Source organism: Maylandia zebra, linkage group LG3 (assembly GCF_041146795.1).
Source record: "Maylandia zebra isolate NMK-2024a linkage group LG3, Mzebra_GT3a, whole genome shotgun sequence".
NCBI classification, from domain to species: Eukaryota; Metazoa; Chordata; class Actinopteri; order Cichliformes; family Cichlidae; genus Maylandia; species Maylandia zebra.
Window position 1 is genome coordinate 52,982,282 of NC_135169.1, and position 26,455 is coordinate 53,008,736.

General features: G+C 41.8%; 2 protein-coding genes across 2 annotated transcripts in view; both read left to right on the forward strand.

Annotated features, from left to right (window-relative positions):
• The window catches only part of LOC143416584 (NACHT, LRR and PYD domains-containing protein 12-like), a 294,773-nt gene that overhangs the window by 124,915 nt on the left and 143,403 nt on the right, over nt 1-26,455 (forward strand). Inside the window, exons 10-13 of the mRNA XM_076881993.1 lie at nt 18,181-18,357; nt 20,514-20,690; nt 22,847-23,023; nt 25,180-25,356. Of these exons, the coding sequence (XP_076738108.1) occupies nt 18,181-18,357; nt 20,514-20,690; nt 22,847-23,023; nt 25,180-25,356 (708 nt within the window). The remainder of the gene's footprint in view (nt 1-18,180; nt 18,358-20,513; nt 20,691-22,846; nt 23,024-25,179; nt 25,357-26,455) is intronic.
• On the forward strand, nt 11,236-13,430 carry LOC143416585 (protein NLRC3-like). Its single transcript, XM_076881996.1, has 2 exons — nt 11,236-11,484; nt 11,626-13,430. The coding sequence occupies exons 1-2, from the start codon at nt 11,277-11,279 to the stop codon at nt 13,428-13,430; spliced, it is 2,013 nt and encodes a 670-aa protein (XP_076738111.1). The 5' UTR covers nt 11,236-11,276.

Here is a 26,455-nt window from a genome sequence, read left to right on the forward strand (position 1 = left end):
ATAAGCGCAATAAATATTTATACTGGAAAAGAAAATCGTGAGAGAATCATGATCTCAATTCTAAGCCAAAAAATCGTGATTCTCATTTTATGCAAAATCGTGCAGCCCTATCCTATAGCAGCTATTCACAAAAGTAAAGACAAACAAACATAAACAGTAAAACTTGTAAACAGACCATAAACTGTCAGACGTTGACAATCCAGTTAAAAGTGATTTAAGTGATGAATAAAGTGCTCTAACTTTAAATGCTCAGGTGCAAAACTATTGTGTGCGGGGTAGTTTTTAAGTGTATATATTGTTGTTGTTGTTGTTGTTGTTATTATTATTATTATTATTATTGTCATTATTGCACAGATGACTTTCACAGTGCCTCATTTTACCCTCATATTATTATGTGAGGCATTTAACAGAAATAAACTGTACAACGACTTGGCTGGTGACCCACTTCACATCTCCTTGCTAAACACTGGAGAATCATGCAAAGACTTTGATGTAACAGATTGACCTCTAACAGCAACTGTTAGATATTTTAGTATTATGGGAGCATTTATTGGGTACTTTTTTTGATGATATTAGACAGAAGATTCTGTGACTCAACAAGGCTCTTTATGTTAACCGTCATTTTCTCTTGCTTTGTCAACTCAAGATTTTATGGTGTGAAAGTAGATACTAAGGTTGGAGGGAAAACACCAACAAATCACTCTTTTACTTATCACTCCCTTGCAGAGGATGTTTATGTGAAGACCATCTGGGTTGTGTCAGAACTCACGGATGTAGGAGACCTCTGTATAAGATTTATAGGCCTTGAGAGTGCATCTTACTGCAATTGTAGAACAAAGGATTCTAACTGTCTAGTGTTTAACGGACCTGTCAAAGGTATGTTGAGATACGATAGTAGAAGGCCTCTTTCAGAGCTGGGGGACCTTCCTTATATGGTTTTAACTTGAAACTTGTTGACACACGAACTTTCTGCCTATAAATACTGCTGCACAAAAGAATAAAACTTTGAGTTGATTTTGGGAAAGCAACCTGAACAGTCTCTGTATCATTTTGTTCTCCTAACTGCTCCTGACGTCGTAACTAACCCGCTGACGGCATATCTGAGTGCTACTTGAGAATATATTGCTGAGTGTTACTTAAGAATACTTTTGAATCTTATAGGGTAAAGACAAAACTCTGCTTATAGACGCCCACGCCTCGGGGAAACCCGATCCACGGACCAGACCCGGGACGGAGTTTCTTTCAGTGACCACAGTGCACACGTCTGCTGTCGCTCACAGTGGTCCAAGGAACCGCTCAGGGAGTTTGTGTGTTCGCTCAGACACGTGCAAAATTAGAGGGAACATTGGGCCTATGACATTCAATACCCAATTATTAAAATGTTAAGTGTAAATCATCCGCAGCCCACAATAGCAGCTGAATTTACTACGATTTCAGATCTTTTTACACGTCAATAAGAAACCACCGATGTGTAAAACAGGCTGACAACAGAATGACGTAAACCACACTGCTGCAACTGTGCAGCTCTCAGGTTTTATCTATTGTTTCTCTGTGTGGCCAGCAGGGGGAGGTGTTTTGCTTAGTTTTTTTTTTTTTTATATTAATGAAAACATTTTCATGAAAGTTGCAAATTTGTTATCTGTTTTTATGACATTTTTCACTGTGGATTACAACAACATCAACATTAGAAAATGAAATACATTTATAGTAGGTGATCATTAATCACTATTATTGGCACTATTAAAGGGCCCCAAAAATCAAACTTTGCTTAGGGCACCACGGAGGGCCAACCCTTTTTACACTTCAACGATTGTACACAAAATACAATCATCCATCCTTCTATCTATTTATTTTTGTCCACTTATATAATTCAGCATCACAGGGAAGCTGGATCCCAGTTGTTTTTCGCAGAGGGCCAAGCAGTGGAGGGAGCTGCCGACCTCCCAGCAATACATGTAAAAGCTTTATTTTATACTGACTCTGGTCATCTTTATCTATCATAAAAATTTGCTTCACGATCTGAAACACGTAAGTGTGGCAAATATGCAAATAGCTAAGAAATCAGGATGGGGTAAATCGTTTCTCACTGCACTTCTGTTAGGCGACTGAATAAAAACACAAAGTCAGCAGTCTGGCTATGAATGTCTTTAATGTTTCCAAGATCAGAATCACATCAGGGTGTACAACCTCACCCCTGGCGCCGTTGCCCACCTCTCAATTTTAAATACACGTATACATTGAGGGCTACCAGGAGGGGCTATGCGCTTACCTGCTGCTGAGTAATTGCATATGAGAGCATGAGGGTGGGAATGGATGTTTGTATCTGTGTGTGCCTGTTTGTCTGTGTCCATATGTCAGGTCGGGTATCAGACGCCACCTCTCTGGGGACATCTCAGGCCCTCCAAGGTATGGAGGCCTATCTCCCCCCACCACTCCCCCTGCCAGTGGCAGACGCCTTCAGACATCGGTGCATTGGTGGTTCTTTGTGTCTGGGGATGGGCGTCCAGGTACTGCTTGTCGGGGCCTGGAGCCTGGGGCTCGCTCGGGCTCCTTCAGGGTGCGGTGCCTTTGGCCTCTCAGCCTGGGGCTCGGTCACTCTGGCACAGCTGGCTGCCGGCGGAGCTCACGGGCACGTCACGTTTAAATCATGCTTTTTATCTGTTTTTGTTTTTTAATGTTCTGTAAAGAACTTGGGATCACCTTGTTGTTGAATTGTGCGATATAAATAAATTTTGGCTGCTACCTCAAAGCACACTGTGCGCTGTCGATCTTACGTGCTGCACAATAATATTCAATATTTAGTATTTACAGTTATATTCACATAGATCATCGCGGTGATGTTGTTTATTATATTGCTCTCTTTTGTTTGCTTGTTTTCTCTTTTTTCTTTCTCAACAGGTGATCCAGGTGATTGATAGATGGATTTTTTGTCTGTTTGTTTTGTTGGCTTGGACAACTTCCTACCAGAACCGTGGAAGTGGAAGCTTCAGTGAAGAAAGATTCCTGCTCCCAGCCGTTCATTGGCTCGGCATTTTAAACCCCTAAAGGGTCACCTGGCCTGTAAATAAACAGGGCCAATAAAAAAAATCACAAGAATAATACAAAACTTTCAGCCAGTTTATCTTAATACATTAACTTATTCTTGTGTACACAGTAATTCATAAATAAATAATGTATATTATCAATAAAGATTGATCTAAACAGTTTAACTGCTATGTGCAGATAAAGGTTGCATAGCTTTAAAACATTTGCTATCCAGCAAATATCAGTCAAACTCAACACAAAAGGAAACATAACAATCGTTCAAATTGTTTGGACCGGTGATCCAAATCAACTGGCGTTGGTCAAACAGATGTGTGGTAGACTTACTTTGAAGGAGCTGCTACCGACAAACCAGCAAATAAACACCAAATATTTCATCTGTGACATTTGTGAGGTTTCCTCAAACACACTCCGTCAGTCTTGTTGCTGTTGAACGACAAACTATTTAAAAATGTCGCGGGTTTACCTGGTCATATTCTCATTCACGGGGCGATCGCCAAAACAAAAGCAAACCATTAACACCACGCCGATGCTGTTCACAGGACAGCAAGAGTAACGATCAGGAGCATCTTGTCTTCGTTATCGTTCCCCTCGTACGTGTTATTACTGCGATTTCAGCGTTTTCGCTTCACAACTAAAGTGTGCAGTTTACTTTGTGTGCACTCAAATGGAGTCAAGTCAATTAGCGCCACCTGTGGTCAAGTGCCATAGCCTACAGCCAGATGAACTTGTGACACACATCTGAGCCACGTTTGAATTCCTGTTTCATGCACAATACATTTGTAACTTTTCATTTTTTCTGTTTTGTGTCTTGCAAATAAACCTTTAAACTGATTGAAATGATGTTATGTATTTATTTTTGGCCTATATCTACAGTGGCCCTGAGAGGCCAAACGGACTGCAACTTAAGAAAACACCAGCATTAAGAAAAACGCTGCAAATGCACAAAAAACACAACTGAAATAGGAAAAAAGAAAACACAAATAGGAAAAAAGAAAACGGAAGTGTTTCTGGGGAGACAATAGTAATCAGTAATAAACAGAGCCAGTGTGACTAAGTGGAGCTTGTGAGAGTGAGTGGATTGAAGAAAGTGAGGGACTCAGATGTGTCAGTTGGTTTGTCTTTGTTTGTGAGTGTGGAGGAGAGATTGGGTTGGTTTTAAAGCTAAGTTAAGAATATTCTGAGTTTCAATTCAATTTTATTTATATAGCACCAAATCACAACAAGTCGCCTCAAGGCGCTTTATATTGTACAGTTTAATTTCCAAAACTTGCATATGATCTTCAGTTTGCAGCTGGACTATCACATAGCAGCTGGAGCAGTCTCACATGGAGGCCAGTCCACTGCTGCCACCTGTGGCCAAGTGCCATAGCCTACTACTAGATGAACTTGTGACACACATCTGCAGTAGAGGCTGAGTGGCTGCTCTCACACCTGGAGCATCCAAATCGACCCACAAACACGCTGAAAGATGCAATGCCATCAATGTGGATTGTCAAGACTGAGAGACCTCTTCCCTCTGACCCCTCCCCAAACCCTCAAACCCTCCTACCCACCTCGACATACAAACTCTGTGTGGCTTCACGTGTTCTGTTGATGTTTACATGATCGAAATAACTTGAACACAAACACAAACAAACAAAGAGGAAGACCGCACCGGAAGGAAACAACTACAAGTCCCAGCATCCTCTGTGTTTAGGGAGCAGCAGTGAAAGTGAAAGTATTGAGCCTCCGTTCAGAGCAGCAGGAGGAGGAAGGTGGAGCTGAGGCAGGTGAGTGTTAACATGAATATGTTTCTTCTTATGACATAAAATAATTCCACGCTGTTCGTGTCTGTGGGTGAAATGTGAGGCCGGTCGGCTCCTCTGAGCGCTGGTTTCCTGTAAGTAGAGAGGAAGTGAGTTTAGCTGAGCCTCCGTTTAGTGTGAGAGAGCAGGAGGAGAGTGAGAGCTGTGCTGAGGCAGGGTGAGTGTTAACACCGCTCTGACATTACTGTGTCTCTGTGGCGGGAACAACAGGCTCCGTCAGTGGAGGCAAAATAATCAGACTTTGGTTTTTCAAAGGAAACAACTTTATGTCGGAAGTTCCCGCACGCTCATTGGATAACGATGTGTCAATCTCAAGTTATTGGCCAATGAGCGTGCGCATTCACAGAAAGACCCGCCTTTATCACGGGACTTTAAAAACTACAATGGCGACAGAAACTCCGTGAGTGGCAAGGGTGTAGATTTGGTTGTGGCATTGGTGGGGACGGATGATTCAACCATCGACCCCTGCCCCGTTTCTTATTTTTTCCTTTTTGTTTTTGCTTCTTGATAAAAAGAGGAGAAATATTCTTGCCTACATGTGCTATTCTACATGCTTTTAAACCGTTTAAAATTACAATTCATAGTTTTATATGTGAATTATATAATGTTAAATTACTATTAAGCAAATGACTGACTAAGTATTTCAGGCTTTAGTTTACTTCAGCCATATTCCATATAAATCAGGTATCATACAAAAGTAAAAATAGCTTCAAATACATTCATGACAATAAAAGAATATGACTTTAAGGACTTAACAACATTACTTCAGTTATACTACACCAACATCTCTGATACATTAGCACTAAGGGAACACTGAATGATCTGGTGGGTTTTGTCCATAAAACTACTCATCTAAGATTACCACAAAGTAAATGATCTCTCAGCAACATTATGCAACATTTTAGGCACTACTGCCCTCTATCAAATCAGTGAGCTGGGATGTTTAATTCTAAACATGAACTACTGTTACAGCAACAGATATGGACTACATGCCCACACAACAAACACATGCCTGCTCCTGTCGTTAGCTGAAATGAACTGCTGGCATATTTGTTTTACATCTATACTGTCCAGTCTCTCCTGGTGGACATGGAATCACATTATTCGTGGTTACATACAATTTTAGACTGATGTGGACCAAGCCTAGCACCTACTTGCCAACCTTGAGACCTCAGAATTAGGGAGACATTGGTTGTGTCCAAATTCATGGGCTGCATCCTCCTGAGGACCCGGCCTTCGCGGTCTACGTGGGCCGGGTCCTCAGAAGGTCGGGTAGGCCAGAAGTAAACGGCTGGGGAAATTGGACGGTCGAGCCTTCTGATTAGTGTCCCCGCTGTCTCGGTGGAGTTTAATAAACTCGGCCGTCTGCTCCTTGCTATCTAAAATATAACAGGACACTGGCGTAAATTCTCGACCGTCTCACACTTCTGTTTAATCAGTTTTCTGTTTAACGTTTATTCAGCTGTGTGAAAAACCAAGGAGGAACCCACCCGGGGGATTAATAAAGTTTTATTTTATCTAATCTAATAACTTTAATCTCAGCCAAACCGATTTACTCACGAACAAACAAAACACTGAAAAAAGCCCAACAATAACATTTTTAGGTTGTCTAAGTGACTTATATATTACGTTTAACCCGAGTAGCGAAAGTCCGCGGTGATCTGAAAATGATGTGCCGGGAGTTGTGCCGTTCTCGGCCACATCAGTAGTCCTCGAGCTCTCGGCTAGCTATCGAGCTGGTGGGTAGCAGACGTCTCTGAAAACGTCGAAGCACTTTTGCAAATATGCGATATCTTGATAAACCGAGCAGATATTTGATGTTTACACAGCTACTTTCTCACCTGAAAATATGTTAAAAGTTTATTTTGCGACCCAGAAAGATTAGTATGAGTAATTTTAAAACTTAGTAGCGGCCGCCATTGTTGGAAACTGGAGTTTGGCTGGGCTGCGCTATGAATTCTGGGATATGGTAGGCCACGAAGGACACACCCGACCCATCCTTCAAATTCGGGGAAAAGGAGGACGCATTTGTCGGCTGCATTCGGAGGAGTCTACAAATTTGGACAGCCTTTGGCGCGTCGCTGTGACGTAATCGATCTACAAATGCGGCCTCAGGAGGATGCAGCCCATGAATTTGGACACGACCATTCAAAGGGGCTGAGGGGGGGATACATGTACATATATATATATATACAAAAAACTTGAAACTTACAGTGTTTATTTATCGGATAAAATAAGTTAAATGTCACTGTTATTATTGTCCAGCCGGAAACAGGCCGGCGGAGTCCAACTTCAGAGGCTGCGTCCACCTGAGGACGCGGCCTTAGTGGTCTAAGTGGGCCGGGTCCTCCGAAAGCCGGGTAGACCGGAAATGAGCAACTGTGAAATTGGACGGTCTAGCCTTCAGAATTACGTCACCTGCCGTCTGTTCCTTGCTGTCTAAAATATAACCGGACGCTGGCGTAGATGGTCGAATAAACTGCTGTTTTCACACAGCAGTTTATTCAGCTGTGTGAGAACCCGGCATAGCCTGTAACGTTATTGTGACGGACACATTATATGAGTGAACTTGACTTTAAGTGACTTACAGGTTTCTTTGAAAAACAATTTCTTATATGCAGGTTCTTCCTTTGCGCTGCCATCCTCCTCTCCTCCTCGCAGCGCAGGTTTGCCGCTGCTGAAACTAAACAGAGCTCCCTGAAAGGCTCAGCCAATCACATTGGCCATATTTGTCACATGACGTAGGACTCCAGTAGAGAACGTAATTTAACTTTTTCTGCTCCGCTCGCTGAACGAGACGCTGACAGATCGTTTTTTTCTTACTATCGGGTTTGTTTTTCTTTACTCGAAGAGATCAAATTATTGGTGGGGACACGTCCCTTCCGTCCATGCCAAATCTACGCCCTTGGTGAGTGGAGTTCAGGGTGACGTTATGAAACTGTGACGTTTGAGCCACTTCCTGTTCTCAGTCCCAGCGTCCTGATCACCGAGGTTTCTGTTGCTCTGATATCTGATATTGATTATATTGGTAAACAGGCTGTAGCATAAACATCAGGTCTGTTCTGAAAACTGGCTTTATTTTTTCAAAGTAAGGGAATATCTGTGGTCTGATACCGCGGGCTCATGGGCTAAGGACTTGGATTGACAAGTCAAGCGCAGATGATTGTGTTGTTTCTTATAAAGGCTTGTGTGTGTGTGCCTTCCTGTGTGTGTCCTTGTGTCAGTGGAACTGAATCAGTGTGTTAGAGAAAGTGCTCCTCTGCTGTGCCGTCATCGTGTGGATGCTTCTTTTAAAGTTGGAACTCATGTTTTTATGATCTGCTTCATTTCATTGAACCTTTATTTCTAACCATGAAGTCCCTTTGAGGTTAAAGCCTCCTGGTTAGGTTTAGGCTGTTATTGTGCTTCAGGCTGAAATATGAGGAGTAAGGAGTGGGGCTGGTTAGCCCTCATGACCCTCACCATAACACATACGTCACAGGACAGTGTTTACCACAGAAACTCCATGAAATGATCAATGAGAACTTTAGAAACCCATCAGTGTGATGCTTCCAGTACAACAGCACCTCTGAGTGTGTGTGTTTGCCTCTCAGACTAACTCCACCCTGACATCAAGAAGATGGAGGAAAAGGATGGAGCAGGATCTGCAGCATCCAGCTGTGTGTCTGTGAGGAGTGACTGGTCCAAAGGATTACTTCCAGACTTCAGTAATGAACCTGCAGCAACAATGTAAGAGAGCTGCTGACTCATTTATTCAGTGCAAATAATGATTTTGATGCAATGGGAGAAGAAAAATGACAAAAACAGTTTTAAAAATAAGGATTAAAATATTAAAAACTATGTTTTTGAGTTTCCTGATGTAGCACAAAAATATATGAACATAACTGTATATAGGACAGATATTTACGGTTCTTTTAGGCAGCACCAAAAAACAAAAAGACTATTTTTAAGCTGTCTGAGGTAGTGAGTCAACATGTCACACTGGGTCAAAGGTCAGGGAGTAAAAGTGTGTTTTAAAGGAGGTTTAAAAGCAGCGAGTGAAGGAGCCTGTCGAGGTAAATCGTTCCATAACTGATCAAATTCAGTTGGTGGACCTCTGTGTGAAATCAAGCATCTGGTTCACAGAGAGGATAACCCTCAAATGGGCTGTACAACATTATATAGGGAGACAAAAACAGAGATTATCGTAGCCATCGCTCTCTCGCATGGACGTGGCAGTCTTGCTGTCTGCTGCGAATCCTCCCCGTACCTCCGTGACCTCGTCTGGTATCTGCTCCCTCCTCTGTAAGAGACAGTAAAGGAAAACACGTCTCTGCCTAGTCTTGAAAATCTAATCTTATCATCCATTGTTCTTCTAGGGCCTCTTCTTCTTGTGGCCTCAGCTAACTGCTAATATTTAAATGGCTAACATTAACATGTGTGCCATTAAAGTAACAAAAGGTACTTTAATGGCACAGTTTTTTTTCAAAAACGTACTCAAGTAAACGTAACGGAGTAAATGTAACTCGTTACTACCCACCTCTGGACTTGACTGCGGTAGTTTGTAACCAAAGATCATCACACTGCCCCTCTGATTGTCGCCCCCCAACTACTCTTTCAAGGATTGTCAGGTTGGAGATTGGCCTATAATTAGCTAAGACAGCTGGGTCTAGGGATGCTTTTTAAGTAAAGGTTTAACTACATCCAGCTAGGGATGGGTACCGTTTAGATTTGAAAACCTGCTAAATCAGAATCATTTGCTGATGACGGCTTTTTTCTTTTACATCAATCACGTATAATCTTAACTCAAAGTGAACATAGACTTGATTGAAGTAACTCAGATCAGCCAATTCAAAATGCTAATTCAATCAACTCTGAGTTTATTTCTAGACTCAGTTTGTTGGCCCTGCACCTTAAATATTGTTTTCACATCTTATGTCACGGCTAGCGGGGCGAGCCATGTTGAATTTAATAAAGGACCCAAGATGCCGACACTGCTGTGACGTGAGTGAGCTGTATTGCAACGGTGAAGTGCAGTGGAGATGGCCTGTGCAGAAGCTAAGATAACCTCTACTGAAAAAACCAAAAAACTAACCTGAAACCTTAAACGGAGACACGGGGAGACAACACAGACGAACCAGCAACAAGCAGGAGAAAACAAAGGGCTCATATACACAAAAGAGCCATCAGGGAATGAGAAAAGGGAGACACAGCAGGATTCATTGGACATAACCAGACAAGGGGAAGCAAAAGTAGACACACTAACATAGGACATGGCACTGTCAAAATAAAACAGGAAGTGAACACAGAGACACAATACTAACACAGTACAGAGGGAACACAGAAACCAAAACCTCAGAACTAGAAAATCTTAATCAGAATGAAATTGTAACAAAAGACAATAACAATCAAAACAAAACTACTGAGTCCACAGACTCGGGACATACATCGGCTCAAACTGTGGTCATAAATATTTTGTACTTGTAAATCAGACTGTGTAGTTGTGAACTGAGATTTGTAACATTGTAAAACAAAATATCTGGAAAGTTCATGTTTTTGCGTTCATTGATTTGTGTGTGCAAAAATGTAAAAATGTAATAAATGTAAGAAACATTAGAACTACTTTTGCTGACACAAAGTTTGGCGAGTTGTCACTTTAAACCAGTCACTGATATAAAGAGAGCACCTTGTTCCAGGGCATCTGAGCATGGAGGGAAAGCTTTATGCAGGAAATGGTAAGAGCTGTTGGGACTAAAGAAACTGAGCAGAAAACTACAGACATCTGGAAACTGAGTTGTTAATTCTCAGTGGGATCAGCAGGACTAGCAAAGCTTCACCATGACAGTCATCTGATTGACTGAACCCATCCAAACATCACTTCATGGACCTTTAGCTTGTGTCTGTGTGTGGACAGACATAACATGAGCTAATTATACATTACTCCTCCACAGAGTGGACCAGCAGAGAGCAGAGGTTTCCACTGGTCAGTCTGCACAGCAGCATCAAACACACCTGGACTCTGTGGTTATGGTTTGTAGTACTACGTTTACATTTGTTCTTTTCAGTCACCTCTATGCTGCACTTTGTGGACCAGAGGATTGTCAGTGTGTCCAACATACATCAGAGTTTGGGCTCCATGATTTCAGTCAGATTGGGGTGACTGTAGCTCAGGAGGGGAGCAGGTCAGCTACTAGTTAGGTTTGTGAATCAAACCCTGGCTGGCAAATGTACTGGGTAACGTACTAAACCCAAGCTGCCCTCTGATGCATCCATCAGAGTGTGAAAGAAAGTATTTAAGCATAGAACAATGTGCTTGGTTGAATGAGGCATGTTGTATAAATGCTTTGTGTGCACAGAGTATCAAAGAGAGCTATATAAGAACCAGTCCATTTACCACTGGGTAATTCATATAGTCTTCTTTTCCAGCGGCTGGAGGACAACATCACCATGTTTGTGAAGAACGAGCTGAAGAAGATCCAGAAGCTTCTGAGTCCAGATCACCCAGAAACTTTAAAGAGCCAGATGGAGGATGAGGAGATGTTTGAAGGTGAGGATGAAGATGAAAGAAAGAGCTGCAGAGAAGCATTTCTGAAGATCACACTCCACTTCTTGAGGAGACTTAAGCAGCATGAGATGGCTGACCATCTGCAGAGCAGTAAGAGAATTTCTCTAAAGACTGAATATTGATCTTTCCTAATAGCTCAAGAAATGGACCAATAGACATTCATCCTTTCAGGGTACTGAAAGGCTGTGATATTTATTATATAATATTTTTTTCTGAATTTCTTACCTTCAGAAATATTTGCTCCACTCTGTAAACGAGAACTTAAAGCCCAACTGAAGAAGAAGTTCCAGTGTGTGTTTGAGGGCATCGCTAAAGCAGGAAGCCCAACCCTCCTGAATCAGATCTACACAGAGCTCTACATCACAGAGGGAGGGACTGCAGAGGTCAATGATGAACATGAGGTCAGACAGATTGAAACAGCATCCAGGAAACCAGACAGACCAGAAACAACAATCAGACAAGAAGACATCTTTAAAGCCTCACCTGGAAGAGACGAACCAATCAGAACAGTGCTGACAAAGGGAGTGGCTGGCATTGGGAAAACAGTCTTAACACAGAAATACAGCCTGGACTGGGCTGAAGACAAAGCCAACCAGGACATCCAGTTCATATTTCCATTCACTTTCAGAGAGCTGAATGTGCTGAAAGAGGAAAAGTTCAGCTTGGTGGAACTTGTTCATCACTTCTTTAATCAAACTAACGAATCAGGAATCTGCAGGCTTGAAGACTTCCAGGTTGTGTTCATACTTGATGGTCTGGATGAGTGTCGACTTAATTTGGACTTCAACAAAACTAAAATCCTGACAGAAACAAGAAAGTCCACCTCATTGGATGAGCTGCTGACAAACCTCATCAGAGGGAACCTGCTCCCTTCTGCTCGCCTTTGGATAACAACACGACCTGCAGCAGCCAATCAGATCCCTCCTCAGTGTGTCGACATGGTGACAGAGGTCAGAGGGTTCACTGACCCACAGAAGGAGGAGTACTTCAGGAAGAGATTCAGAGATGAGGAGCAGGCCAGCAGGATCATCTCCCACATCAAGAAAGCTCGAAGCCTCCACATCATGTGTCACATCCCAGTCTTCTGCTGGATCACTGCTACAGTTCTGGAGGATGTGCTGGAAACCAGAGAGGGAGCAGAGCTGCCCAACACCCTGACTGAGATGTACATCCACTTCCTGGTGGTTCAGGCCAAAGTCAAGAGGATCAAATATGATGGAGGAGCTGAGACAGATCCACACTGGAGTCCAGAGAGCAGGAAGATAATTGAGTCTCTGGGAAAACTGGCTTTTGATCAGCTGCAGAAAGGAAACCTGATCTTCTATGAACCAGACCTGACAGAGTGTGGCATCGATATCAGAGCAGCCTCAGTGTACTCAGGAGTGTTCACACAGATCTTTAAAGAGGAGAAACAACTGTACCAGAACAAGGTGTTCTGCTTTGTTCATCTCAGTGTTCAGGAGTTTCTGGCTGCTCTTCATGTCCACCTGACCTTCATCAACTCTGGACTCAATCTGCTGGAAGAACAACAAACAACGTCCATGTGGTCTAAACTATTTGATAAACCAAAACTCCAATCTCTCCACCAGAGTGCTGTGAACAAGGCCTTACAGAGTCTAAATGGACACCTGGACTTGTTCCTCCGCTTCCTCCTGGGTCTTTCAATGCAGACCAATCAGACTCTCCTACGAGGTCTGCTGACACAGACAGGAAGTAGCTCACAGACCAATCAGGAAGCAGTTCAGTACATCAAGGAGACGCTCAGTGAGAATCTGTCTGCAGAGAAAAGCATCAATCTGTTTCACTGTCTGAATGAACTGAATGATCGTTCTCTAGTGGAGGAGATCCAACAGTCCCTGAGATCAGGACGTCTCTCCACAGATAAACTGTCTCCTGCTCAGTGGTCAGCTCTGGTCTTCATCTTACTGTCATCAGAAAAAGATCTGGATGTGTTTGACCTGAATAAATACTCTGCTTCAGAGAAGGCTCTTCTGAGGCTGCTGCCAGTGGTCAAAGCCTCTAAAAAAGCTCTGTAAGTTATAAAGTTTTTATTATTTAATTTGGTTGGTATGTTATGGAAAACACACTGCCATGAACCTCTGTTTTGTTATTGTCAAAATCACTGTAATATAATCACTGTACCTTTATATACACGTGACTTGTATTAATGCTGCTGCCCTCTTGTGGCTAAAGTGTAATTATGTTATTGTTATTAGGGAGGATTTGAGAGTAACATGCCAAGTGAGTCAGCAGCTTCGCTTTAGCTTAAAAATCCAAATTCTTATGTCATCAGTTATAGTTGCATGTATTCATTATCATAATTTAACCTTTAATATTGATGTCTTAAATTTATTTTGAGTAAACTGGCAATAATTTTATGGTTTATTAAATAAATACATCACTAATGAATTATTTATTTCAGTAATTAATTAAAAAAATATATTGATAATGAATTATCGGTTAATTTCATTTAAAATAATTCATTATTTATTTATGTACAATTCTAATTAGTTAATTACATATTTAATCAATTATTGGTTTGTTTTCTATTTTAATTATTTTACTGACACATTTAATGAATTATTTAATGATGTATTTATTTAATTCACGTTGCTACTCCTGGCCCTGCATCGCTGTTCATAAATACATTTTATTTGTCAGCTTCACCCATCAAAGTCAGGGGGCGGGGTTAATGCTGATCAAGTCAAAACCATTGCTTTGGTCTGGTGGGCGTTCTTTTAGTGGGCTTTTCTCAATACTAAGTAGGCCTACACACCAGGGTTTGGACATGTGTGGACCCAAACTATACTTAAACTTTACCCTTTTTTGTGTGTCACCAAATACACTTTAATATTTTCTAGACAAGAATGTAGTGGCGTAATCTTTAACCTCTTTTGGCTCCAAACAGAAGTGACAGACTTGAGCAGGGTTCATTTAAAGGCTGACAGAAGTGGAGTGGTGACGGGGAGATGTTTGACAGGACAGTGTTTCAGCCTCCACAGGTTCATGTTGTGCTCCATCAGTCAGTGAAGATGAAGTCAGTGCTGATGAGGCTGTAGAGTGTGTGAGGGATGTGAATGAGGATGATGAAGATCTGATGATAGCAGATAAAAACAGGCTGCAGAGACTTTGAGCCATACAGGGCACACAGTGTGTGTACAGAACAGCTGAAATCATTATGGAGGCCTCACTGGGATATGGAAGCATCACAGTACAGCTTCAGTGAAGCATTAAAGTCTCTGATATGAGATGAGAAATGAAGCAGCCAGAGCTTTTTCATGAGTGGAAATCCACTGTGACTGTGAGCTGCTGCTACAGCCTCCAGATTAGCCAGCAGCTCATCCTGCTCAACATTTCCTCACCAACTTTAATGGAAGTGTGATGTTTTCAGCTGGAGTGATGGTCAGGGTGGCCTCCCTCTCCTCTTCCTCTTTCATTTGTAAAGCCACTTCTGCTGCTTTCATTCATTTGGAAGTCCTGTAGCTGAGTTTGGGAGAGACTAACAGCCTCGGCAGCAGAGGGGAGAAAGGCTGTAACACCACCACTTTACTCTGTTCTACCTGTCACATCATTTTATCAGGAAACAAATATGCTCATGTTTTTACTATGTTTGTCTTGAAGATGTAAGAAGATCACATGGTGCTTTTTATTATTGTGTTGGTTTGTTTCCTGTCTCTTGGATGGAGCCCAGCTGTGCGTGGCCCCTGGGCCTGTGGTCAGAGTGTGTGCTGGATAATCCGGCCCAGGATGAGGCCAAACTGACATGGGATGAAATGTCTGTCACATAATTGAGCTTAGTGTAGTTTCACTTCTGCACAATTTAAAAACAACCAAAACTTTGTTCTGTCTTTTCTGTGTTATACTGTAGACTTTCTTTGATACTGTGTCCAAAAGGAGCAGCTTTTACTTTGAAGGGGAGGCGTCTCTGTTTCCTCTTCAGGTTGGATGATGGAAGCAAATGAGTGTGTGATGTTCTTTCAGTGTTGCACTTTGTAGACGCTCCCTGAGCACTGGTCTCACAGCCAGCTGCACATAGAGACCAGTGTTGTTAGTCCAGGTCAGAAGATGACTTGTTGGAATGAAAATGAGCTTGTAGTTTGTCTGCTTTAATAATGTGACTGGAAAAAGGTGTTGGACTTCAAATATGTCCATTTCTTTCACACTTCACCTTTAAAAGTGAAGCCTTGTGGTTCCTGGAAGGAAAAACACAACTTTTTCAAGTCTTTGTCCTGTTTTTATGAGAAATGTACGACTTTAATTTGAAACATTCAGAGTTTTTTCTCTTGTTGTGTTTGTTTGAAGCTGCTTCCTGTTGGCTTCAGCTGTTTGGAGTTTCCATTTTCTAAACTTCTACATTCTGAACCTTCTTCAGCTCTGAACAGATGATGAAACACTGAATGATTTCAAGCTCACACTTTGTCTAATAAACTTACATCTTTCATTCTTCATACAGATTGTGGGACTGTGGTTTGTCAGAGATCAGCTGTGATTATCTGGCAGCAGCACTGAAGTCCAACCCCTCCCATCTGAGACAGCTGGAGCTGAGTGACAACTACAATCTGCAGGATTCAGGAGTGAAGCATCTGTGTGGTTTCCTGGAGAGTCCAGGATGTGGACTTGAAACTCTGGGGTCAGTCAGCATGTTTTAGTTGTGCTGAGATGAATATGATGTGAAAGTTGTGCTGACACTAAACTGCAGACATCAGGCTGATATTATACTGATCCACACTGAGGATCTTCATGGTAAAGTCTGTTTTCTTCTTCTCTGGTTTAGTCCATTGACTGCAGCAGAACAATGTTCACATTTCAAACAGTGATACTCAACGTATGGCCCGCGGCCCACACGCGGCCTGCCCACCTTTCCTGATTCAGAGAGAGGGGACCCTGATTAACTGTGTAGTGTTCTTCCTCACAGTTCTAAGTATCAGACACAACAATGAATAATCCACAGCTGACTGTCTTTAGCAGGTCAAAGGTCACGGCACACAGCAGGCAGTGGGAAATATTATAATTCTGATCATTTATCAGCACATATCCATATGTATAAAAACAAAGCTGACACTGTGAGACTTGATCAGAGGTGTGATCATCACAGCAGAGGCCTTTGTGTCAAAGTCACTGAGGATCAAACAGAAACACATGAAGCAGATTTTCCTGTTCTGGCTTTTTATAGCAGATAACCTTCAAAATATTCTGCAGTCCATCAAAAACTGAAGCAAACCATGAATCAACATGTGAACATGAGCTGATGCTGCTGAAGTGAAGCAAAGTTACAGAGGTTTGATTACAGACACAGCTGAGAGTTTGTAATCTGTCATCATTTTAAAAGGTTTACATTTCTTCAGTATTGAACAGCAGAAATGAGGCTTTGTTTTGGGAGGCCGACAGCAGTGAACACAACAGCAGACTGGTGCGTAATAAGCAGTGAATAATGCAGAAAACAGATTTTTGAAGGTAAACTGTTCTTGAAGTACACTGAGAGAGAGAGAGCTGTGCAGGAAGTAAACGTCAAAGTCAGAGAGAATTCATGACGATGTTCATCAAACGTAAAGCGTAGTTTGGATCTTCTTCTGCTGCTGGTTCAGTCAGTTTTGGTTGGAGACAGATGAAACCTGCAGCTTCAGGATCTGTGAGCTGTCCACTTTCAGCCCCGACGGCGTGTCCGTGTACGTGCCGTCGAGTGAACGATCCACGCTCTGTGTTTCCATCTTTGTGTGTTTAGCTGCTCTCATTTACTGTTTTGTCTGTTTGGTTGTTGTTGAAATACTTTTGGGAGCATTAACCTGAGATTCTGGCAAAATACATTTACATTAAAAATCGATTCAGGATTGAATGAATCAACATCGCTTTATTCAAATTAAAACCATTTAAATAGGAAAATCCATTTTTTTACAGCCGCCTCTAATGCTGGGTAATGTCAGCTGGTCCATGTGCAGCTGGCTGTGAGGCTCAGGGAGCGTCTACAAAGTGCAACACAGAAAGAACATCATCCATAAATATTGAGTAATAACTGGACTCTCATACAGCGAGACTCAAATGCCTTTAAACATCAGCTTATCCTGCTGATCCAAGTCCAACACTGAGTTTGTAAAAACATGTTTGTCAATCATTTTGTTTGGTTTCTGAGGAAAATGATTCAATAACTTGCTGCTAATACACAACATTTCATCATATTTCCTCATAACCCTCTTTTGTCTGACCATTTGATCCCATTTGAATTTGCAATAAAGGATCCACAGAGTTTGGTGACAATAATGACAGTAGATGTTTGTGTGAAAGTGCTGGAAGCAAATGAGTGTGTGATGTTCTTTCAGTGTTGCACTTTGTAGACGCTCCCTGAGCACTGGTCTCACAGCCAGCTGCACATAGAGACCAGTGTTGTTAGTCCAGGTCAGAAGATGACTTGTTGGAATGAAAAGGAGCTTGTAGTTTGTCTGCTTTAATAATGTGACTGGAAAAAGGTGTTGGACTTCAAATATGTCCATTTCTTTCACACTTCACCTTTAAAAGTGAAGCCTTGTGGTTCCTGGAAGGAAAAACACGACTTTTTCAAGTCTTTGTCCTGTTTTTATGATAAATGTACGACTTTAATGTGAAACATTCAGAGTTTTTTCTCTTGTTGTGTTTGTTTGAAGCTGCTTCCTGTTGGCTTCAGCTGTTTGGAGTTTCCATTTTCTAAACTTCTACATTCTGAACCTTCTTCAGCTCTGAACAGATGATGAAACACTGAATGATTTCAAGCTCACACTTTGTCTAATAAACTTACATCTTTCATTCTTTATACAGATTGAAGGACTGTGGTTTGTCAGAGATCAGCTGTGATTATCTGGCAGCAGCACTGAAGTCCAACCCCTCCCATCTGAGAGAGCTGGACCTGAGTAACAACAACAAGCTGCAGGATTCAGGAGTGAAGCATCTGTGTGGTTTCCTGGAGAGTCCAGGATGTGGACTTGAAACTCTGAGGTCAGTCAGCATGTTTTAGTTGTGCTGAGATGAATATGATGTGAAAGTTGTGCTGACACTAAACTGCAGACATCAGGCTGATATTATACTGATCCACACTGAGGATCTTCATGGTAAAGTCTGTTTTCTTCTTCTCTGGTTTAGTCCATTGACTGCAGCAGAACAATGTTCACATTTCAAACAGTGAGACTCAACGTATGGCCCGCGGCCCACACGCGGCCTGCCCACCTTTCCTGATTCAGAGAGAGGGGACCCTGATTAACTGTGTAGTGTTCTTCCTCACAGTTCTAAGTATCAGACACAACAATGAATAATCCACAGCTGACTGTCTTTAGCAGGTCAAAGGTCACGGCACACAGCAGACAGTGGGAAATATTATAACTCTGATCATTTATCAGCACATATCCATATGTATAAAAACAAAGCTGACACTGTGAGACTTGATCAGAGGTGTGATCATCACAGCAGAGGCCTTTGTGTCAAAGTCACTGAGGATCAAACAGAAACACATGAAGCAGATTTTCCTGTTCTGGCTTTTTATAGCAGATGACCTTCAAAATATTCTGCAGTCCATCAAAAACTGAAGCAAACCATGAATCAACATGTGAACATGAGCTGATGCTGCTGAAGTGAAGCAAAGTTACAGAGGTTTGATTACAGACACAGCTGAGAGTTTGTAATCTGTCATCATTTTAAAAGGTTTACATTTCTTCAGTATTGAACAGCAGAAATGAGGCTTTGTTTTGGGAGGCCGACAGCAGTGAACACAACAGCAGACTGGTGCGTAATAAGCAGTGAATAATGCAGGAAACAGATTTTTGAAGGTAAACTGTTCTTGAAGTACACTGAGAGAGAGAGAGCTGTGCAGGAAGTAAACGTCAAAGTCAGAGAGAATTCATGACGATGTTCATCAAACGTAAAGCGTAGTTTGGATCTTCTTCTGCTGCTGGTTCAGTCAGTTTTGGTTGGAGACAGATGAAACCTGCAGCTTCAGGATCTGTGAGCTGTCCACTTTCAGCCCCGACGGCGTGTCCGTGTACGTGCTGTCGAGTGAACGATCCACGCTCTGTGTTTCCATCTTTGTGTGTTTAGCTGCTCTCATTTACTGTTTTATCTGTTTGCTTGTTGTTGAAATACTTTTGGGAGCTTTAACCTGAGATTCTGGCAAAATACATTTATATTAAAAATCGATTCAGGATTGAATGAATCAACATCGCTTTATTCAAATTAAAACCATTTAAATAGGAAAATCCATTTTTTTACAGCCGCCTCTAATGCTGGGTAATGTCAGCTGGTCCATGTGCAGCTGGCTGTGAGGCTCAGGGAGCGTCTACAAAGTGCAACACAGAAAGAACATCATCCATAAATATTGAGTAATAACTGGACTCTCATACAGCGAGACTCAAATGCCTTTAAACATCAGCTTATCCTGCTGATCCAAGTCCAACACTGAGTTTGTAAAAACATGTTTGTCAATCATTTTGTTTGGTTTCTGAGGAAAATGATTCAATAACTTGCTGCTAATACACAACATTTCATCATATTTCCTCATAACCCTCTTTTGTCTGACCATTTGATCCCATTTGAATTTGCAATAAAGGATCCACAGAGTTTGGTGACAATAATGACAGTAGATGTTTGTGTGAAAGTGCTGGAAGCAAATGAGTGTGTGATGTTCTTTCAGTGTTGCACTTTGTAGACGCTCCCTGAGCACTGGTCTCACAGCCAGCTGCACATAGAGACCAGTGTTGTTAGTCCAGGTCAGAAGATGACTTGTTGGAATGAAAATGAGCTTGTAGTTTGTCTGCTTTAATAATGTGACTGGAAAAAGGTGTTGGACTTCAAATATGTCCATTTCTTTCACACTTCACCTTTAAAAGTGAAGCCTTGTGGTTCCTGGAAGGAAAAACACGACTTTTTCAAGTCTTTGTCCTGTTTTTATGAGAAATGTACGACTTTAATGTGAAACATTCAGAGTTTTTTCTCTTGTTGTGTTTGTTTGAAGCTGCTTCCTGTTGGCTTCAGCTGTTTGGAGTTTCCATTTTCTAAACTTCTACATTCTGAACCTTCTTCAGCTCTGAACAGATGATGAAACACTGAATGATTTCAAGCTCACACTTTGTCTAATAAACTTACATCTTTCATTCTTTATACAGATTGTGGGACTGTGGTTTGTCAGAGATCAGCTGTGATTATCTGGCAGCAGCACTGAAGTCCAACCCCTCCCATCTGAGACAGCTGGACCTGAGCTCCAACTACAACCTGCAGGATTCAGGAGTGAAGCATCTGTGTGGTTTCCTGGAGAGTCCAGGATGTGGACTTGAAACTCTGGGGTCAGTCAGCATGTTTTAGTTGTGCTGAGATGAATATGATGTGAAAGTTGTGCTGACACTAAACTGCAGACATCAGGCTGATATTATACTGATCCACACTGAGGATCTTCATGGTAAAGTCTGTTTTCTTCTTCTCTGGTTTAGTCCATTGACTGCAGCAGAACAATGTTCACATTTCAAACAGTGAGACTCAACGTATGGCCCGCGGCCCACACGCGGCCTGCCCACCTTTCCTGATTCAGAGAGAGGGGACCCTGATTAACTGTGTAGTGTTCTTCCTCACAGTTCTAAGTATCAGACACAACAATGAATAATCCACAGCTGACTGTCTTTAGCAGGTCAAAGGTCACGGCACACAGCAGACAGTGGGAAATATTATAACTCTGATCATTTATCAGCACATATCCATATGTATAAAAACAAAGCTGACACTGTGAGACTTGATCAGAGGTGTGATCATCACAGCAGAGGCCTTTGTGTCAAAGTCACTGAGGATCAAACAGAAACACATGAAGCAGATTTTCCTGTTCTGGCTTTTTATAGCAGATAACCTTCAAAATATTCTGCAGTCCATCAAAAACTGAAGCAAACCATGAATCAACATGTGAACATGAGCTGATGCTGCTGAAGTGAAGCAAAGTTACAGAGGTTTGATTACAGACACAGCTGAGAGTTTGTAATCTGTCATCATTTTAAAAGGTTTACATTTCTTCAGTATTGAACAGCAGAAATGAGGCTTTGTTTTCAGAGGCCGACAGCAGTGAACACAACAGCAGACTGGTGCGTAATAAGCAGTGAATAATGCAGGAAACAGATTTTTGAAGGTAAACTGTTCTTGAAGTACACTGAGAGAGAGAGAGCTGTGCAGGAAGTAAACGTCAAAGTCAGAGAGAATTCATGACGATGTTCATCAAACGTAAAGCGTAGTTTGGATCTTCTTCTGCTGCTGGTTCACTCAGTTTTGGTTGGAGACAGATGAAACCTGCAGCTTCAGGATCTGTGAGCTGTCCACTTTCAGCCCCGACGGCGTGTCCGTGTACGTGCCGTCGAGTGAACGATCCACGCTCTGTGTTTCCATCTTTGTGTGTTTAGCTGCTCTCATTTACTGTTTTATCTGTTTGCTTGTTGTTGAAATACTTTTGGGAGCTTTAACCTGAGATTCTGGCAAAATACATTTATATTAAAAATCGATTCAGGATTGAATGAATCAACATCGCTTTATTCAAATTAAAACCATTTAAATAGGAAAATCCATTTTTTTACAGCCGCCTCTAATGCTGGGTAATGTCAGCTGGTCCATGTGCAGCTGGCTGTGAGGCTCAGGGAGCGTCTACAAAGTGCAACACAGAAAGAACATCATCCATAAATATTGAGTAATAACTGGACTCTCATACAGCGAGACTCAAATGCCTTTAAACATCAGCTTATCCTGCTGATCCAAGTCCAACACTGAGTTTGTAAAAACATGTTTGTCAATCATTTTGTTTGGTTTCTGAGGAAAATGATTCAATAACTTGCTGCTAATACACAACATTTCATCATATTTCCTCATAACCCTCTTTTGTCTGACCATTTGATCCCATTTGAATTTGCAATAAAGGATCCACAGAGTTTGGTGACAATAATGACAGTAGATGTTTGTGTGAAAGTGCTGGAAGCAAATGAGTGTGTGATGTTCTTTCAGTGTTGCACTTTGTAGACGCTCCCTGAGCACTGGTCTCACAGCCAGCTGCACATAGAGACCAGTGTTGTTAGTCCAGGTCAGAAGATGACTTGTTGGAATGAAAATGAGCTTGTAGTTTGTCTGCTTTAATAATGTGACTGGAAAAAGGTGTTGGACTTCAAATATGTCCATTTCTTTCACACTTCACCTTTAAAAGTGAAGCCTTGTGGTTCCTGGAAGGAAAAACACGACTTTTTCAAGTCTTTGTCCTGTTTTTATGAGAAATGTACGACTTTAATGTGAAACATTCAGAGTTTTTTCTCTTGTTGTGTTTGTTTGAAGCTGCTTCCTGTTGGCTTCAGCTGTTTGGAGTTTCCATTTTCTAAACTTCTACATTCTGAACCTTCTTCAGCTCTGAACAGATGATGAAACACTGAATGATTTCAAGCTCACACTTTGTCTAATAAACTTACATCTTTCATTCTTTATACAGATTGTGGGGCTGTGGTTTGTCAGAGATCAGCTGTGATTATCTGGCAGCAGCACTGAAGTCCAACCCCTCCCATCTGAGACAGCTGCACCTGAGCTCCAACAACAAGCTGCAGGATCCAGGAGTGAAGCATCTGTGTGGTTTCCTGGAGAGTCCAGGATGTGGACTTGAAACTCTGGGGTCAGTCAGCATGTTTTAGTTGTGCTGAGATGAATATGATGTGAAAGTTGTGCTGACACTAAACTGCAGACATCAGGCTGATATTATACTGATCCACACTGAGGATCTTCATGGTAAAGTCTGTTTTCTTCTTCTCTGGTTTAGTCCATTGACTGCAGCAGAACAATGTTCACATTTCAAACAGTGAGACTCAACGTATGGCCCGCGGCCCACACGCGGCCTGCCCACCTTTCCTGATTCAGAGAGAGGGGACCCTGATTAACTGTGTAGTGTTCTTCCTCACAGTTCTAAGTATCAGACACAACAATGAATAATCCACAGCTGACTGTCTTTAGCAGGTCAAAGGTCACGGCACACAGCAGACAGTGGGAAATATTATAACTCTGATCATTTATCAGCACATATCCATATGTATAAAAACAAAGCTGACACTGTGAGACTTGATCAGAGGTGTGATCATCACAGCAGAGGCCTTTGTGTCAAAGTCACTGAGGATCAAACAGAAACACATGAAGCAGATTTTCCTGTTCTGGCTTTTTATAGCAGATAACCTTCAAAATATTCTGCAGTCCATCAAAAACTGAAGCAAACCATGAATCAACATGTGAACATGAGCTGATGCTGCTGAAGTGAAGCAAAGTTACAGAGGTTTGATTACAGACACAGCTGAGAGTTTGTAATCTGTCATCATTTTAAAAGGTTTAAATTTCTTCAGTATTGAACAGCAGAAATGAGGCTTTGTTTTGGGAGGCCGACAGCAGTGAACACAACAGCAGACTGGTGTGTAATAAGCAGTGAATAATGCAGGAAACAGATTTTTGAAGGTAAACTGTTCTTGAAGTACACTGAGAGAGAGAGAGCTGTGCAGGAAGTAAACGTCAAAGTCAGAGAGAATTCATGACGATGTTCATCAAACGTAAAGCGTAGTTTGGATCTTCTTCTGCTGCTGGTTCAGTCAGTTTTGGTTGGAGACAGATGAAACCTGCAGCTTCAGGATCTGTGAGCTGTCCACTTTCAGCCCCGACGGCGTGTCCGTGTACGTGCCGTCGAGTGAACGATCCACGCTCTGTGTTTCCATCTTTGTGTGTTTAGCTGCTCTCATTTACTGTTTTATCTGTTTGCTTGTTGTTGAAATACTTTTGGGAGCTTTAACCTGAGATTCTGGCAAAATACATTTATATTAAAAATTGATTCAGGATTGAATGAATCAACATCGCTTTATTCAAATTAAAACCATTTAAATAGGAAAATCCATTTTTTTACAGCCGCCTCTAATGCTGGGTAATGTCAGCTGGTCCATGTGCAGCTGGCTGTGAGGCTCAGGGAGCGTCTACAAAGTGCAACACTGAAAGAACATCATCCATAAATATTGAGTAATAACTGGACTCTCATACAGCGAGACTCAAATGCCTTTAAACATCAGCTTATCCTGCTGATCCAAGTCCAACACTGAGTTTGTAAAAACATGTTTGTCAATCATTTTGTTTGGTTTCTGAGGAAAATGATTCAATAACTTGCTGCTAATACACAACATTTCATCATATTTCCTCATAACCCTCTTTTGTCTGACCATTTGATCCCATTTGAATTTGCAATAAAGGATCCACAGAGTTTGGTGACAATAATGACAGTAGATGTTTGTGTGAAAGTGCTGGAAGCAAATGAGTGTGTGATGTTCTGTCAGTGTTGCACTTTGTAGACGCTCCCTGAGCACTGGTCTCACAGCCAGCTGCACATAGAGACCAGTGTTGTTAGTCCAGGTCAGAAGATGACTTGTTGGAATGAAAATGAGCTTGTAGTTTGTCTGCTTTAATAATGTGACTGGAAAAAGGTGTTGGACTTCAAATATGTCCATTTCTTTCACACTTCACCTTTAAAAGTGAAGCCTTGTGGTTCCTGGAAGGAAAAACACGACTTTTTCAAGTCTTTGTCCTGTTTTTATGATAAATGTACGACTTTAATTTGAAACATTCAGAGTTTTTTCTCTTGTTGTGTTTGTTTGAAGCTGCTTCCTGTTGGCTTCAGCTGTTTGGAGTTTCCATTTTCTAAACTTCTACATTCTGAACCTTCTTCAGCTCTGAACAGATGATGAAACACTGAATGATTTCAAGCTCACACTTTGTCTAATAAACTTACATCTTTCATTCTTTATACAGATTGTGGGGCTGTGATTTGTCAGAGATCAGCTGTGATTATCTGGCAGCAGCGCTGAAGTCCAACCCCTCCCATCTGAGACAGCTGGACCTGAGCTGGAACAACAAGCTGCAGGATCCAGGAGTGAAGCATCTGTGTGGTTTCCTGGAGAGTCCAGGATGTGGACTTGAAACTCTGAGGTCAGTCAGCATGTTTTAGTTGTGCTGAGATGAATATGATGTGAAAGTTGTGCTGACACTAAACTGCAGACATCAGGCTGATATTATACTGATCCACACTGAGGATCTTCATGGTAAAGTCTGTTTTCTTCTTCTCTGGTTTAGTCCATTGACTGCAGCAGAACAATGTTCACATTTCAAACCTTCAGAAAGAAGAAAATTCCTCCACTGGATAATTCACTGTGAAACTCTCCAACTCTTCATTCCACCTTAAAGTCTGTCTGACACTGAAATCCAAAGCAAAATGTGCGTTTGCTTTACAGACAGCAGTCCAACACAAACATACACACATCATCCAAAACACAGTCCAACATCCAAATCTCCTCCACTGCCAGCATGAATGATGGGAAAGAGAAGGAGGAACACTCTGACATTCAGGGTTAGAATGAGTTTCATGAAGCAGACTGTGAAGATCAAAGCTGCATTAGAAAGCTTACATGAATGAATGAGTGGACAGAAGTGGACAGAGATCATCTGAAGCACTTCAAAGGCTTTAAATCAGCACATTTCTCTTTATTCTTTATCAACTCTGTTAGTTTCTCTCAGTTTTCTGTGGAATGAAGCTAACAGCAGGCTAATAAGATGCTGACCAATAGGTTTCTATTAAAGGTTGTAATTTGTATATGAAAAAGTGCTTTGGCTCAGCAGGGATCAGCTTACAGGTAGAATACAGCTGCTGGATGGGATTAGCATGTCATAGCTATCTACCAAACTGCTAACTGGGGGATTTCAGGCCATCTATGGATCATTTTTGCTAACTGTTTATTCAGCTTAGGCTCACAGGGCTGCAGCCTGTGCCCTAGCTGTCATAGGGCAAGAGGCGTGGTCCACCTGCACAGGTGAGCAGTCCATCACAGGGCCAACAGAGAGAGACAGAGAAGCACTCTCTCACATCCACACCTACAGCCAATTTAGAAGCACCAATGAACCTAAGCAGCATTTCATTGGACTGTGGGAGAACATCCAACCTCCACAGAAAGGCCAACAAGCTTCAACCTACAACCTTCTTGCTTTAAGGCACTAGTGCGAACCACTTTTCCCCATTTCAGCCCAAATCCTG